The sequence below is a fragment of the Eupeodes corollae genome, chromosome 2 (genome assembly GCF_945859685.1).
Source record: "Eupeodes corollae chromosome 2, idEupCoro1.1, whole genome shotgun sequence".
In the NCBI taxonomy this organism is placed as follows: Eukaryota; Metazoa; Arthropoda; class Insecta; order Diptera; family Syrphidae; genus Eupeodes; species Eupeodes corollae.
In genome coordinates, this window is record NC_079148.1 from 131,513,214 (window position 1) to 131,530,535 (window position 17,322).

The window sequence follows — 17,322 nt, forward strand, 5'->3', positions numbered from 1 at the left end:
TTTAAAATTTTGCAGTGCGAAACAACTGTGTTAAAATTGGAAACATATTTTCTATAATTATCTTTTTGGAAGCAGATAGGTCCAGAGTTTAAATATAGGTACATGAATAAGTACAACAGTATCTGTTTCGGTTGGCAGGTTGTTGCGTAGATAAAAATAGAAGGAATTTTCTAGGGAATAATTTTGTCAAATTAATTTAAGAACCTACTATTCTCTCATCCTCGTTTGGTTGTTTCAAAAAACGGGCAAATGTCTAAGGATAGTGTAGTAGCTTCTTGCGTTCATAGGAAAAAGGGCAAATGGTTTTTTATATTTGTCAGGTGTAATTAATTATTAAAGTGATAACGTTATAAAAAATGACATTCTAATTTTAAGGAATTAAGTTCAAAAAACCTTAACTTAATTGATAACTTCCCACTCCGTTTAATTATTCCAAAAAAATATGATTCCAAAATCTATTTTTTAAACGAGATTTTAGTAAAAAAAACAATTTTTACCAATTTTAGTACTATTTGCGTACTTTTTTTGTAGATTTTAATTTTTTATAAAAAAACTAACCGTTGGATTTTTATAATAATTAGCTGAATGTCGAAAACAATATTTTTTGTTGTGAGATAAAATTATTTCGAAGCCAATGTTTTTAATTTTTGATATTTGAGTTGAAAGTTAATTTTTACCAAGTTTTAGTATTGTTGTTTTGAGGTTTTTGTTTTTTGTACAAAAACAGTCAATTCGATTTTTCTCATAATTTTATCAGATATTATTTTTGTATGTATGGTCAAAAACAGCATGCCCGATAAGTAGAATCTCAGCATAGTGTGCCCGATACATAAGAAAGGAGACCCTCTAAACTGCGCCAACTACAGAGGCATCAGTCTCCTTAACATTGCATATAAGATCCTCTCTGCCGTATTATGTGAACGTTTGAAGCCATTCGTCAACAACCTGATTGGTCCTTATCAGTGTGGCTTCAGACCAGGAAAGTCCCCTATCGACCAAATATTCACACTACGGCATATCTTGGAAAAAAACCCAGCAGCTTCAAATCGATACCCACCATCTCTTTATCGATTTTAAAGCCGCGTATGACAACATCCATATTGAAGAGCTCTACAGACCAATGTCTAGTCTTGGCATCCCTGTCAAACTTATCCGTTTGTGCAAAATGACGATGCAGAATGCACGCTGCTTTATCAAGGTTGGAAAGATCTCACCGATGCATTTGATGTCAAAAAAGGTTTTAGACAAGGCGATGCACTGTCATGCGACTTCTTCAACATCGTTATGGAAAGAATTGTGCAAAACTCAACCGTCAACACTAGAGGCACAATCTTCCAAAGGTCCATACAATTACTTGGATACGCAGATGATATTGACATAATTGGAAGATCAAAGCGTGATGTCAGTGGAGTGTTTTTAAGCATTGCGACGGAAGCGAAGAAGATGGGTTTAGTGGTCAATGAGGGCAAGACCAAGTTTATGCTGTCATCAAAAAAGGACACTGAACAACGACGTCTTGGACAAAACGGCTTTGTCTACCTAGGCACCGCTATAAGCATAGACACCATCACCCCGGTTCTCATTTATGGCGCTGAGGCCTGGACCCTGTCGAAAAAAGATGAGAGCGTCTTAGGATACTTCCAGAGAAAAATTCTACGGGTAATTTTTGGTCCCGTACGCATAGATGGAGAATGGAGGAGAAGACTTAGGTGGCGCACTCAGGTGGGTGAAGACCTCAACCTACTTGGCGTCCAATAAATAATACAAAATTTAACTCAAACCATTAGCGTCATTGGTTCACCTTTTTTTGTTATTGCTATGGTAAAAAACTACCCACTCAATTTGTTTGAAAGTCCATTATTATCTGTATAAACAAAATTATTTGAAGTCAATATCACCATTGATTCTTGACACACATATGTTCACACACACGCACAGACATCTCTCTAAAAATCTTTTATTTCGACTCTTGGGGCCTTGAAATGTCAACATTTTCAATTCGACAAATCGGACCAATTACAATAACTTCCTATGGGAAACCATGCTACTATTATTAGCATGGTTTAAAAATATCTGTCTCATTTGAAAATGATTCGAAAAAGTAGGTAAGACCTTAATTTTTCTAATTGGCAACCACAAAAAGTGTATATTCTAATTTTTTTTTAAATTTTCTTCATTCTCAATCAACCAATCAAAAAACCACATTACGCAAAATATAAATAATAAATTATTACACAAATGTCTTTTCATTGCCTCCCTCGAACTTTCACTGAGTATGTATACATTCTTCTCTATCTTTTGTTTTTAATAATCTGGAAATGTATTATTTTATATTGGAAGTCTCCCTCATCTTTACCCCCACCCCAATACATTCCACACGCAAAACGAACTGTTTAGGAAGTCGTAAAAAGATGTCAGGTCGAGCGTACCTCTTCATGATAGTACTATTCAAATTAATATACAAAGGCTCGTGCTTTGTATATATATTTTGTTTGTTAAATTAAGCGATGCCAAGATGAAAATGCGCCTAGTCAGAAAACATTATTTATCTTCCAATGTCGTTGTCCAATTCAATGCCCAAAGGCTTTAAAATACTGAGTAAAATTTGGACCTTGTAAGTGAATAATCTGAAAAATTTGTGCAGAATTCCCCTCAAACTAGAGCATGATTGAGTTTTGTAAATTAAGTCTCGTACTCTTCGCTTTAGGAACCACTTAACCTTGATGATTGTTGTCCACTTTCATGACAGTTTCACGGACTTTTTGTGCAAAGTTTCGTATAGAAATTGCATCATTTTGGCCAAAACTTCTTTTCCAAAAAAAAAAACACAATACTCTAATTGTCGTTCCAGCATAAAGCCACTCGTTTGGTTCCTCGAAGTTATGATACAGACTGTCTGTCAGTTTCAAAATAATCTACACTCACACTGTATAATGCAAAAAGTAGAGATGTTAAAATGCAACCTTATGGAACTCCAAAAAAACTATGTATGTAGGTATTCATTAAAAACGGGCACGACATTTGTTTATTGCTTTTGCGTTGTAAAAAATATAAACGTTAACATTTTATTCTTTTTTTATAAATTAGAACTAAAAACACCAGAACCGAAAAAGGACTTCATTATATACCTACATACATTATAACGAATATAAATTTTGATATTTAATCATATTAAAAAGAATAAAGTTCTTTTATAAATTTGATTCGAATTTTCTACAAATTGTTTTTTTTTTTTAATAATATTCGAAAATAGCACACATAGAGAATTATTTTCTTAAATACAAAAAAAAATTACTTTGAGTCTTAAATAAGTTTTCCTTATTTTTGTCATTGAAAGGTTGGTCGGTTGGTTGGTCGGTTTAGTCTCTCCACTGGCCACACAATATGCTCTCTCGATGGTACTTTTTGTTGGTACCATAAGTCTCTTAATTAGTTGAATAGATTTGTCTCCGTTTCGTAATCACTAAAACCACCAGCTCCATCACCTGGATAACTGCCTCGCTCAAAATTAGCAATGTCCTCATCTACAACTACACGACCACCTCCGCCGCCTCCAGTGGGGCCATTTTCTTTAGCTTTATTCTTCTGATTGAAGAGATTCTCCTCGCCAGCCTTAATTCGTTGATAGACTATGATATTTTTTCCAGTTCTAGGTTGAACGTACTGCAAAAGAGTATTAAAGAATTTATTGTAAAATATTTGAATTCAGTCAAAGAAAAAAAAGTACCTCTCCATTAGGGATCTTGTGCAGAACCCTGTAGTTCAATAGGAATTCACTGATTTTCGATGTTAAAGGCTCAAAAAGAACAACATGCGAGGGCATTGCAGTTCTCGGATAACTTGGTATATGAGATCTCAGCCATCCATCAGGTTTTTCATAGAATTGATCAGCTTCATCGAGGTAGGATTGAGTGTTCTTCAAGTTAGGTTCACACGTAAGAAACCGTAAAGTGACGTTTTCGTGAATGTGACTGCAAAACAAAAATGAAATTTTAAGATCATACTCAATGTGAGTCAAATAAATTGATACAAACCTAAAATACGGAGTTGAATGACATGGCATGAGGAATAGAATGGAAGCCCTGTGATTAGCCTCATCACGATAATCTTTGGAGACCTCCTGCAGCTTAGACATAACATCGATTGGACCTCTCTGATGCACCGTACTCAAATACCAGGCAGGGTAAGCATTTCCAACAAGAATAACCGCCGCAATGAACCACAACAACGACCGAGATGCCTTGTAACTCCATCGGGTAAGGGTATCTGCCACGATATACAAACACAATGGCAAAAGCGACGACACAAATCGGAATTCCTTGTGTTCAACAAAGCTCAAGGCCACCAACGAGACGCTTATGGTGATGAGAAGTTGTTTACGAATGGGAAACACTTCACGGTGTCGGATTGTTTCAATCACACCAAACATAAAGGGCAGGGTGTTGATGCCGAGAACGGTGGGTAGGCCAATAGTAAAATACCAGTACCTAAAAAAGACCAAACAAATAACGTTCTTTTATCTAATTGATTTAAAACGAATGAGAAAAACAAACCAAGGTTGAGTTCCGTAGAAACTTCCGATACCTTGAAGCAGGTTATACTTTAAAAATTCATAGGGTGTCACTATGAGAGATCCATGGATGTAGGTATCCAACATTACACCAGCTCCAGCTACAAGAAGTCTTTAAGCGAAAGTCATGAATCTCGTCTTGCAAATGCAATCTCAATAACATACCCAATCAAGAGGAATCTCTTCAAAATCAGTTCTACAACCGAAAGTCGAGTCTTCGTCAAATGATAAATGCACAATGGTATCCAAATAATAGCCGCAGTCGGTCGAATGAAACACGATAACGCAGCCAACCATAAATAACTGGTTCCCTCTTTCTGCCAGGGGAAGTAACTCAGGGCAATGGTTGTTAATGAAGCCTCTAAAGTGTTGGTCAGTGTTCTAGATCCCGTGTAGAACCAGAACCATGGGACTGTAATTAAAAACAGCGCCCATTTCTTTTTCCCCGTCCACACAAAAAAGCGATAATCCGAAAAGGCAGAAAGTGCTGCTTGCAAAATTCGAGGTAGTAGAATCTAGACCCACAAAATTATATAATAGATCGGATAAAATGGTAAACGAAAACCTACCAAATAGTTGACGTGGTCCAAACTACACAGAGCTAGAACCTTATAGAGGCCAGCAAAGACCAACGGATAGATGTAGCTACGAATTCCCTGCACCCACTCCCAAGTCAAGTAACCATACCTGAGACAGGTACAAAACGTAAGAAAGGAATAACAGACACAAAACTTCCAATTGATACTTTACCCAAATGTAATCTTATGGGCAACTTCCAAACTCTGCCAATACTCATCAGGAACATAATAAGTTTGTACTAGAAACACCGAAGCCAGACGAACTGCCAAAAGAATGACAAATACCACAAGAAGATTCATTTCTCAAAGTTGAAGATGTTGAACTTGGAACAATTAATTATAAATAAATTATGAATTTCCGAACGGTTAGTGGGATGACTAAGTATAAGGCCATGTAAAAAGAACCGGCAGGCAAATTTCTGGACTTTTTGTGAGAATAACTTTAAATTATGAATCAAAATTTGTAGCACGTTTCCATAACCTCTGAATGCAGTTGGAAAATTAGAAAAAAAACAACCCAAAATAATGAGAAAATTTAAAATATATTCAAAAATTTTGTTACACACGCAACGCAATCGGAGTCGGAGAATTATTTTTTTAACATTTGCCTTTACATCACTTCCTAAGCTTCTAAAAATAAAAATAAAGCTGACTGACAAGAAAATACGAATGCAAGTGTGAAAAGGAGATGGCAAAGGAAAACAATGCTGCCAAGTATAAATTTTGTCTGAGTCGCTCGGTTTGTTTGTTTACGTTATTCAGTATTTGTTTTAATTTTTGTTTCTACCAAAAAGATTCGAGATTTAAGCAAAAGGGTTTCAAATAAATCAGAATGTGTTTTCACAAAAAATGTCATATCAACCAAACGTCAATTTATTTCCTTTAATAAATAAGGATGAAAATGTTCTGTCTTTATTAATTGTTAAATTAGTACTTTTTAAATTATTATTATTAATTCTACAAGTATTAAGTTGTTAATTTGAATCAAGTTTTTCCTTTTCTATCTGTCAAAGAAGAAAAATAATGATTTAATCGGTGGGTTCCAAAAGTATTCTCCGACAAAGAAAGTTTGTTTGATTTGACAAAATAAAGTGTTCAAAAAGATTTCAGTGAGATTTATTTGAAGTTTATCTTCATTTTAACAGATTTGTATGGTAAGTAATGGAGTTGTCGAGAAAATTTGTGTCAGATCTATCAAAATCAGTTTATTTAATGTAATCCGCTAAACATATAGCGTCACATTTAGAAGCATTATAAGAGGTAAACAATTTTGAATACCCCAAATAAGAGGTAAACTGGCGGTGGTAAACTGGCAGAGGTAAACCGGCGGAGGTAAACAGTCATGTACCGGCCCTAAAAAGGTCTAAATGTCTTACATTACGAGATCGGTACATGACTGTTTACCTCCGCCGGTTTACCTCTGCCAGTTTACCACCGACAGTTTACCTCTGCCAGTTTACCTCCGCCGGTTTACCTCTGCCAGTTTACCTCTGGACAGTTTACCACCACCGGTTTAACTCTGGACGGTTTACCTCCAGAGCAGGTAAGGTAGTTTAAAATGTGGCTTATCTTGCTCACAGGGTGCTTCTTAATTAATGCAAAGGCCGATATTTCTGCCTTTTCGTGTTTTATTTTATAGTGTCATTTGGCCGTGAGTTTATTTATTTTTAAATACTCTTACTCATGAATGTTTTTATGGTTAGTTTGTCGTTTTGTCTATTGAAGAAATAGAAATTTGAGCTTTGTTTGATTAAGTTGTTGAAGTTTTGAATGGTTGTTTTGATTGGTAACCCAGAGAAGAAGTACTATTGAGACTAGATGAACAAAATATATTACTGTGTAACTATAAATTTGTCCTATTCTTTGTCTTATGAAAGAAAAGAGTAGGTATACTGTTCAAGGCAAACTTATGATATATTATTCTGCGCGTCTGGAAGTATCCTACTAACCCCGTCACACTTTAAAGAATCATTCGACTGAAATGCACTAATACGTGCATACCAAAGAAACTATTTACTTGAATGTGGGTGCAGTTACGTGTATCATGGTGCCGTTCATACAAACTAGTGGCGGAAAATTGTACTTTTCTTCAAAATGGAAATGAATCGCATTGCATGATTACTTAAACTCCTTTGAGGTAAATGTTTTAAAATTTAAAGGTTAGACTGGGAAAATTATTGGACACAAATTATTCATGCAGTTGAAATATAAAATTAAGACGTCTTAATATAATTTTCCAGTTCGCAGTCACAGAAATGTTTCACCGAAAAAACTCCTGTCAGGGCCTCTTTTTAAAATAAAATTTGATAAACAAAAGAACACAGCTGAACTGTCAAAATGTTCACTATGGTTTTCAATCAATAAGTCAATTTCAATCAATCCATAAACAATCTCTTAAGAATTTTCCATGCAATTTTTTTTTCCGACCAAATTCACAATTCACAAAAGACACCACCCTATTCCTTAATCTTCTACATTTAAAAATCTATTACTATTCACGCACAAAATAACTCCCCACATCTCAGAATTTAAAAAAGAAAAGAACAGTAATAAAATTTCCCCATGCTCATCTGTCATTAGCCAGTGGATATTTATTCACCATTCCTCACGGTTCGTAGAAAATTTTTCTCATCCAATTTTCTTACTTCCAATACTTGTTCATTTATATATTTTTTCAATTCAACGTTTCGTCACTCCTAACCAATACTTGATACATATATTTGCTTTTCTAATCAGAAAAAAGACTGTGTTGTTTTCTAATTCCAGACTGTTCAAAGATCGACCTTCGATTTTCGAAATAAAAAGAAAAATCTGCAATGACTTCTGTAAGAGTACTGGGCCGCATTCAAAGTAAGAAAGATAAAAATCACAAAATTATATAACTTTTTTTTAAACGAATTGAAATGATTAAGAATTTTTCAATAAAAGAAGAAGACGAAGACGACGACAACGGGGAGTGACAAAGTCTTCGGACAGTGGCTCTCTCCCCGTGATACGATAAGAATAATTGAGATTGAGAACCTTTAAAAAAGACTATTGATTATTTCTTTAAGATGTGCTGATTGCCGGTGTACGGGGCAAATGTGATTATACAAAAACCCGTAAGAATCTTCAACTGACCGCCGACTCCAAAGTTATTTGTCAAGGGTTCACTGGCAAACAGGGTACCTTCCACAGTCAGCAAGCTCTTGACTATGGTACCAAGCTGGTCGGTGGAGTTTCACCAAAGAAAGGAGGCACCACACATTTAAATCAACCTGTTTTCGCAACTGTAAGTTATTATTGGTCGGAATGAAGTCTAGGGAGATCTATTGATTGGATTATTTTCTTTGACTAACAGGTCGCTGAAGCCAAGAAGGCAACTGACTGCCATGCTTCGGTCATCTATGTTCCCCCACCTGGTGCAGCCAAGGCAATCATGGAAGCTCTTGAAGCTGAAATTCCACTTATTGTCTGTATCACCGAGGGTGTGCCACAGCACGACATGGTTCGTGTTAAGCACGCGCTTTTGGCTCAAGAGAAATCCCGTTTGGTAGGACCAAACTGCCCTGGAATCATCGCTCCAGAGAGGGTAAGTTTAAGAAGCTTATTGTGTTCTGCTGCTGTCATATACCTACTCGTATAATCTATAATTAGAATCTCTTATCAGGAAATGAGAGCGAGCGGGCTATACAATGTTTCAAAAAATCAATAACAAATCAACACATTTTTTTTGTTTTTGCTCAATCGATTTAGAGGTCAAAGTCTTCGAAACGGTATCGTGAACTTTAGCACTTTTAAAAATATTCACCTATCTAACATCAGTCGATGCAAAATTATAATTATTATTATTGTTTCATCCTCCTAATGGTGGAAGACCACGCGCAACCGTGGGCAGTTTATGCAATATATTATGTATCTACACTATATAGACGTTTGTCTGGTTAATTAGTACATAAATTGTTATGTGTAGCAATATTTTTGTTCTTTTAGATAACTGGCCATGATCCAATTAGCGCCAATAGTAACGTCAATATAGGTATGCTCATGTGGATGTATATTGTTTGGCCTAGAAAAAGTATTCAATTGTATTTAGCGCCGTCGTCACCGGTCTCGGTTTGCTCCACTTCGTTTCGCGCCGTTGCAAGTCGGTTGCAGTTTTTTTTGTTTGTTTTGTTTTATTCAAGAATTTTAAATTAATTATTATTGTTGATAACCTTTTGCATGTCATTTGTTGTGTTTTGTTCATTTTGGGTGAATTTTTCTTGATTTATTTAAATGAAAATATTGTGGAACAAAATATTTTCTAAAAATGTAGAGGAAGGTTATTTTATTTTGATACTGAATTTCTCCTAACTAAAGAATTATCAGTGTAAGGCAAAGTAACGTCACTGATAAATTTCTTATATGTGTTTTTCTTTTCTTTAAAATTCTATTTCAGAACGGGCTAAATGAATGTAATAATTTTAGTAATCTTTACTTCCCGTTATCTTTTTTTAAATTTGATGCATCACCTTAAAAATGATAAAAAGAAAATTCTTGTCAAAAACTTATTAAATTTACTCTATTACAACTTTTTATCTCACCCGCGATATCTTGATCTTTGAACTAAACGCATGGAACTATAAGTCGATGATAACGTTAGCCACAAATATTTTGTAAATCTGTTGGACTGATTAAGGGCAATTGTCGTAAACAAAATTTACCCATGGACGGGGCATGTCCTTCATGAAATCCGTTCGTAATGCAAAATTATATGAGACTTTTCACTACGAATGTATTTGGTTATAGTTTTTTTCCGGGATTCCAATTCGATGGATTTCGTGATAGAGTTGATATTTCCGCTGCTCCTTGGATTGTATCAATTTCTTTTTTCTTAAAATATTTCTAGTATATTTTATGGTATAGTGAATCTATCTACAATTTATAAGATGGACGTTCCTGCTCAAAACTAATTATCGCAAAACAGATTCTCCATTTAACATGAATCAAATAATTATTTAAAGGGGTTTCTATAGCATATGCTTAGCCTTTTATATTGAGAATGATCAGGTTGGGGACTTGTTCTCTTTTTTCGCCATTCGTTGAAATGCAGTTTTGTTTTTAAGTTTTTTTTTTTCAATTTCAATTAATATATGTAGATATGGACATGAAAATAGACACAGAGATAGTTGCTAGGAGTAAAATCAAAACAACAACATGCATTAGGAGTAGTTTTAACCGTTATCAAAACAAAAATGGGACTTATGCAAAATAACATTTATTTCATTTTTTTTGCTTGTTGATTGTTTGGAGATGATCCTTTTCTTAGGTGAGACTGTGTTTTTGGTGGACATTAAACTAGAAACACATTGGAACACAGACCTTAGTTTTTAATATTTTATTTTACTTTTATAAGACAACAATTTTACTCTAGTAAGTAAATTAAAATTATTTTAATAATATAACAAAAAAATTGTAAGGAAAACATGGGTCGCGGTAAGCATTGTTCCCTAGAAGAGAAAGCTGTCATTTTAGTTTTACTAGGCTTGGGAAAATCTTTGGGGGAAATAGCCAGAATAATGAGCAAATCCCTCAAGTTGATTGCAAAAGTTATTTGACTAGTTGAGGCAAAAAAACAGCTGAGAAAACGAAGCAAAACAACCCCAAGAAAAGAAAGATCATTTGCGCCTCAAAAAAAGATACTTACAAGTCTTTATGGCTGAAACACAAACACGCTTCAGCTTCGGCTTCGCCTGACGTTTACGAGTTCAGCCATAGGAATTCAATGCATGCTATCACAATGGAGCTTCGACCTCACGTTTCGTTTGACAATTGTAAGGAAAAGAACGTAATGTAATGTAATGTGACTCCAAACGGAAGCTCTAGTTCAATTATCTGAACATTTGCTTTGTCTGACAGCTCACCAGCTGTAAAAAAATGTCAACAAACGAAATATTTGCTCTTTGGAGGGATGAAATAATAGAAATGTCATTCAAAGCAACCTCGAAGCAGGCCTAACGTAACGCAGGCGAAGCCGAAGCTGAAGCGTGTATGTGTTTCAGCCATAAGCGAAATAAAAACAAACTACAGGTTGCAATAACTTCCAGAACTGTTCGTAGAAGACTTGTTGAAGCTTACTTGGTCAAAAGTGTCGAAAGAATAGTGCCCTTTCTTAGATAAACAAAAAATATAACAATGCGGTTTAAAGTCGCCCACGATCATTATGATTGGAGTGGACCAAAAGGAGGCAAAAAGTGGAGGAATGTTCTGTGGAAGGACGAAACAAAGATACATTTTTTCGAAAGTAATGGTAGAACATCCGATAGAAGGTTTCTTTTGAAAGAATTAAATCCCAAATACATCTAGAAAACGATCAAGAATGGTGGCGGCAGTATCATAGTTTGGGGTTAATGTTCTTGGTATGGCGTTGGACCACTATATTTGATTGAGGGTAAAATGGAAAGTGAATATCATGAAGTATACAATGCTGCCTTATCCGGACGATAACATGCCTCTCAAATGTTGTCTACAGCAGGACAACGACCTTAAGCTCACATCCCAATCTGCTCAAAAGTATTTTAAAGACCAAAAAATGAGCGTATTGGAGTGGACATCCCAATCGCCTGACTTAAATCTCATAGAACATTTTGCGGGAGATTTAAAATGCGCTGTTGGGAAACATTTAACAAAGAATTAAACCGCACTGTGAGGAGGGTATAACAGGAGTGGTACAATATTTCAATTGACAGACGACGCCTATTATTTATTTGACTCAATATCCAACAGATTGCACACTGAAATTAAAGCTAAAGTGCAGGCTACTAGATATTAAAATAATTTTGAAATCCAGAATAGCTTTGCATTTAATTTAATTTTTCTAAATCTCTGTATCTATTTTAATGTCCACAAAATTTGTTCCTTTTTTTACATTTATGAATTTAAAATATTGTATGTTACAATTTTTAATGGGTAATTTTAATTTGAAAGAAAGAAAATAAGAAAATGAAGACCAAACTTGAAAACTTTTTAAGTCAATACAAAATTTAATTTTTAAAACTCTGTTTGGTATTTCTATTTAATGTCCATATCTGTATTTTAAGTTTAAAAATTAATTTTTAAAAAACTATTCACTCAAACTATTTTAAAGTTAAGTTTCTCGTCTTCTCCAAATGCTATAGCATGATTTTGTAGGTATATAACGTTATTTTTTTTTTTTAATTTGTCTGTTAAATTAAATTTGTTTTTAGCTACCGCTGATTTTTCTCATGTCTTAACCCAACCTACTTAATTGAGTCTTTTGGTATACCTTATAACAATCTTACTTACTTACTTAAGGTGGCGCTACAGTCCTGTGTGAACTAGGGCCTCAACCAACAAACTTCTCCATCTAGACCGGCCCTAGCTAGATGTCTCCAGTTTCGCGGTCCAAGTTGGGTGAGGTCACCTTCCACTTGTGCGCGCCACCTAATCTGCGGTCTTCCTCTACTGCGCTGTCCTGTGGGTGCGGATTCGAAGACTGTACAGCCCGTACAGTTCGTCGTTCCATCTTCTCCTCCACTCCCCTTCGATGCATACGGGACCGTAGATCACACGAAGAACTTTTCTTTCGAAGCGACCCAAGGTGCTTTCATCCGCTTTTGTCATGGTCCATGCTTCTGCACCGTATAGCAGGACGGGGATGATAAGGGTCTTATATAGCAACACTTTGGTCCCTCGAGAGAGGACTTTACCACTCAATTGCTTTCTTAGTCCAAAGAAACAGCGGTTAGTAAGAGTTATTCTGCGTTTGATCTCAGCGCTGGTGTTGTTTTCTGCGTTTACCTTATAAAAATCACCCTTTTTCAATTAGTTCTAATGAAATCTTTAAAAATTATTCACGTTCAAAAATTTAGAACATAGACAAATTACAATAGAAATATTGTAATATACAGTACTGTGCAAAACATTTGCAACTAGAACCTCCAACATTTTTCTTAGAAATTCAAACAGCAAAATTCTTTCTTTAGTTTTCTAAACTTTTTTGATATTATGTTATAATTGTTGGAAAAAATGAACACTCTTCACTTAAACAAAAAATAAATAACTAAATAGGGTGTATTCATAATCGCAGAAAATCTGAGTTAGTACAATCGCATTTCTTTTCTGATGCATTTGTGAACGCACTCCCAATGCAGTAAACAAAAAGGTCTGACTTTGTATGTAAACAGAGTTCATAAACGTCAGAAAAAAACGGCTGCCAAACAAATTTTAATTATTTTTACCAAAAAATTAAAAAATTATTTTAATAATTCCCACTCTTTCTGCAGCCAAACAAATTCAGCTGCACAATCTGTCCGACGCTGACGACAGTCTGACGTTTATGAACGGTAGGTACTGCAGTTCGACTAGGTTAGTTCGATCGGAAATCTGACTTTATGTATGCAGATAATGCAGTTCTTAGTTAGGCTGACGTTTATGAATACACCAATACATTGCTTTGCAAAACATTTGCAACTTAGATCTACAGCTAAATTTCAAACTATTTTCTTACTTCAAGGCAACGGCTGTATATCTTCTGGGCATTGAAGCTATGGGGTTATTAATAACCGTTTTTGCAATGTCATTCCACTGACTCTGAATTCTAGCGAATAGGTCACTTTTGTGCTTAAAAATGTTGCATCCAATTCGTCTCTTCACAATTTCCCACAGGTTCTCTATTGGGTTTAGTTCTGAAGATTGGGCTGGTCATAGTAAAACCTCTGATCTTTTTTTCTCCAATCTACTTTGTGGCCAACTTCGACTTGTGTTTGGGATCATTGTCGTGTTGGAACGTCCATTTCCATTTCAGCTTGGTGTTACAAAGCATGTCTACATAGTCTTCAAGACTTCATTATGCTTTCCACTTGTCGAATTGGCCCGAGAACAAAATTGAACCACCTCCATGTTTGACTGTACCTTTCGTGTATTTTGGATTTAGCTTCTCACCTCTTGGCCTTCTTACATGTTGTTTTCACCCGATCCTCACATATATTGAACTTTGATTCGTCAGAAAAGAAGACTGTTTCCCATTTTTGGGGACTCCAATTGAGATGAATTTTTGCAAAAGCCAAACGAGCTTTCACATTTTTTTTAAAAATAAATGGCTCCTTTGCTATTTGAAATCAACTTAATCCGGCCTGCAGTGCGTGGCGTCTGATGGGTAACCTAAGATCAATTTTTGCTTCCCTGGATGATTCCGTGGGTTTTCTTCTGAGGAAATATCTTATTTTTCAATCATCTTTTGCTGTGGTGCTTCGAGGAATTCCTTCTCTATGATGGCATATAACTTTTTCACGTTTGATGGTTCTACAAGTAGTTTATTTTTTGCTGGAATATTTCTTTGAAATTTCTTTTTGTGATGCTAATTTTTTGAAATCACTCAAAATTCTGGATTTTATTTTTTATAATATTTGTTTCCCACCATTTTCAAAACAAAATCTTTTTTTTTTTCAATTTAAAAAGAATTAATCTTAAAAAACATTTTTATCGATCAAAGTCTCGGCTAAAACTAACTAAACAAATCAAGCTACATGTATAAACTTACCAACTTCAAAATAAATCAGATTAACCGTTATCAAAATGAAATCATTATTATTTTTGTAAAAGCAGTGCATTTGTAGAATTTGCCTATGGATCAGTCCTTTAAGATTATGAACAATAAGGTGATTGGAACAACTTTTATGTACACGAATGTTCGATTTTTTTGATAGTGGTGATAGTTGCAATGTTTTGCACAGTACTGTAAATATCGTTTTATTTTGAGACGATCTTATAATGTAACGTATAGAAAAGCAATTAATTCAAATAGCACCGTGGACCACTCTGATAGGTGTTAGCGTCTGTCTCGAATGTTGGCATCTAGCCCATCCAAAGTCGTTAACTTATTCTCGTAGTCCAAGAACTTGACGTAACATCAGAGAAAATATTCAAGTAATGTCAAGTCTCATGTTCGCAGTGATCGTATAGAAATGAGTCAGTGGCCGTGTCTCCCTAATAACTTTTACCTTTTGGCCTTTAGTATGACATTTATGTAGTTCGAAGTTGTTTGCTACATTACAGGAAGTAACTTACACACAATCTAAAAGCTCTTGCCCCTAGTTCGATATTTAGTAAGAGCGTCTCGGTCTCCAGTGTGGAACTCTAGGTTGCTTCAGAACCATCTGTGTGTGGTTTCGATGTGTTCACAAAAAGACGAAAAGACGTTTAATTTCGCTCTATACCTTGCCTTCTTCTTTGTCGTAAACCGTACGAAACCAGTCAATAATAATTGTAAACAAATTGTAGATTAGTCCAAAACTTGTGAATTGTTTTGCTTGTTCATCAACTAACACATCATCCGCTTGACATACTGTTTCTGGCCTCTTTGCACTTATTCCCATCGTTAGCAGAGATTCTGTGCTATCTCTTTTGTGTTAGCATGGTCTACTACGCTGCTGCTTGCCGTAGAAATCAGGATCTCAGGCCATCTTTTCTTCTTCAAAAAAAAAATTGAGAATTCGACTAATGTGCAGCTAGAAATATCGAATAGGAAAATGAATCACCTTTCAAATTTTGTATTCTTATCCAAAAACATCACATTATATTCATTAAAAACAACTTTTGTTTTTTTTTCCATTTTAGTGCAAGATCGGAATCATGCCTGGTCACATCCACAAACGCGGCAAAATTGGTGTTGTCTCTAGGTCTGGTACTTTGACATACGAAGCCGTTAACCAAACAACTCAGGTAAAACATTTCTAAAAATTCTTATTATTTCGATTTATTTATTTGTCTTTTATGTTTTTTTTTTTTTTTTAATAGGTTGGTCTTGGTCAAACTTTGTGCGTGGGCATTGGTGGTGATCCATTCAATGGAACTGATTTCATTGATTGCTTAGAAGTGTTCCTTAAGGATCCCGATACCAAGGGAATTATTCTTATTGGTGAAATTGGTGGTGTTGCTGAAGAGAAAGCTGCTGAATATCTCATCGAACACAATTGTGTAAGTTTTAAATTTTGATTTTTGTTAATACTTGGTTATTAATTTTTGTTTGCCTTTCTCTCTATCTCTCTAATTTAAACCAAATATAGGGTGTTAAAGCTAAACCAGTTGTATCATTCATTGCTGGTCTAACAGCACCACCCGGTCGTAGAATGGGTCATGCTGGTGCCATTATTTCTGGTGGAAAGGGTGGAGCTGGCGATAAGATTGCAGCTTTGGAGAAGGCTGGTGTCATTGTAACTAGGAGTCCCGCTCAAATGGGCAAGGAACTTTTCAAAGAAATGAAACGTTTGGAATTGGCTTGAAATACTATGTAAATTTTCCTTTTGCCACTCTCTTACATTTTTCTTCAATAAATGTAAAACATTTCATTGGTATATTATTATAAATATGTCCCAACCTCTATCCAAATATTAATATTCAACTTTTTCATGATATTTAAATTATAAACAAGAAAAAATACCTTCGCTCTATTCTGTTTTGTTTTTGTTTAAAAGAAGAAAACAAAAATACAAATAACCACAAAAAAGTCACAAGCCATTCGAAAAATGAACAACAATAAAAAGTTATCCTCAAATTGTTTTCCAAAATTCAACTGCCAAGGGGTGCTCTTATACTACCAATAACGCCACCAAAAGAGAATTATAGTCCAAAATAAGATAAACTGTGTATGACTGGAAGAAAGAAAACTACAAAAAGAACAACCACAATTAAATAATTCTTGCGCTAGGTTAATTTATTATTTTTAGAATTGTTACTCGCACCAAATTCTATAATTATGAATAGAAACAAAAGAAAAAAACAACTAAACATTTATTAAACAATACAAACAAAAAACTCACTCTATTGTAAATGTTAAAAGATATGTTAATGTAATTAAAAATACATGAAATAAAAAATAATTAAATAAAAAAACATACAAAATGTTAATGTTAGTTTTAAAGAACTCAACAGCCAAACACATCATCGCATGGTTTATTTTTTGTCTTTTCATAGCTTTCTTATAGTTTCTGTTTTTAGTTGCCTTGACATTGCTTTATTTGTGTGATAATCCATAGCATGGTTTTGGTTAACAAAATCGAAATTTACATTAAATGTAGTATATTTGTATTTTAGAGATATATTTAGAAACAAAAATACCCAATTCACTGTTGTAAGAATAAGAAAACACAAAAAGAAATGCCAAACAAAAATTGCAATCAAACAAAATAAATG

At 34.7% G+C, this 17,322-nt stretch overlaps 2 protein-coding genes across 3 annotated transcripts; one reads left to right on the forward strand and one right to left on the reverse strand.

The window, feature by feature from the left end:
• Window positions 1-2,998: 2,998 nt before the first annotated feature.
• Window positions 2,999-5,790, reverse strand: LOC129946891 (GPI mannosyltransferase 3). The gene is made up of 7 exons (XM_056057259.1): window positions 5,321-5,790; window positions 5,140-5,257; window positions 4,736-5,085; window positions 4,554-4,682; window positions 4,035-4,487; window positions 3,728-3,971; window positions 2,999-3,663 (listed from the first exon to the last, which is right to left on the reverse strand). The coding sequence occupies exons 1-7, from the start codon at window positions 5,446-5,448 to the stop codon at window positions 3,430-3,432; spliced, it is 1,656 nt and encodes a 551-aa protein (XP_055913234.1). The 5' UTR covers window positions 5,449-5,790; the 3' UTR covers window positions 2,999-3,429.
• A 1,898-nt stretch (window positions 5,791-7,688) lies between these two features.
• On the forward strand, window positions 7,689-16,580 carry LOC129946345 (succinate--CoA ligase [ADP/GDP-forming] subunit alpha, mitochondrial). Of its 2 annotated transcripts, XM_056056492.1 has the most exons (7): window positions 7,689-7,758; window positions 7,915-7,998; window positions 8,202-8,419; window positions 8,489-8,719; window positions 15,748-15,852; window positions 15,928-16,107; window positions 16,197-16,580. In XM_056056492.1, the coding sequence occupies exons 2-7, from the start codon at window positions 7,965-7,967 to the stop codon at window positions 16,410-16,412; spliced, it is 984 nt and encodes a 327-aa protein (XP_055912467.1). In that variant the 5' UTR covers window positions 7,689-7,758; window positions 7,915-7,964; the 3' UTR covers window positions 16,413-16,580. The 2 variants fall into 2 exon arrangements, with proteins under 2 accessions (XP_055912467.1, XP_055912466.1); XM_056056491.1 differs by lacking the exon at window positions 7,689-7,758 and having other exon boundaries at window positions 7,794-7,998.
• The last annotated feature ends 742 nt before the right edge of the window (window positions 16,581-17,322 follow it).

Bases quoted from the DNA above. Each gene is read 5' to 3' on its own strand.
- LOC129946891 (XM_056057259.1), bottom strand. From the start codon at position 5,448: ATGAATCTTCTTGTGGTATTTGTCATTCTTTTGGCAGTTCGTCTGGCT. The intron at 4,683-4,735 runs GTATGTTATTGA...TTTCGCTTAAAG, and splicing joins AAGAGATTCCTCTTGATTGG to ACTTCTTGTAGCTGGAGCTG. The intron at 3,664-3,727 runs GTACTTTTTTTT...ACTCTTTTGCAG, and splicing joins ACAAGATCCCTAATGGAGAG to TACGTTCAACCTAGAACTGG.
- LOC129946345 (XM_056056492.1), top strand. From the start codon at position 7,965: ATGACTTCTGTAAGAGTACTGGGCCGCATTCAAA. The intron at 8,420-8,488 runs GTAAGTTATTAT...TTTGACTAACAG, and splicing joins ATCAACCTGTTTTCGCAACT to GTCGCTGAAGCCAAGAAGGC. The intron at 16,108-16,196 runs GTAAGTTTTAAA...AACCAAATATAG, and splicing joins ATCTCATCGAACACAATTGT to GGTGTTAAAGCTAAACCAGT.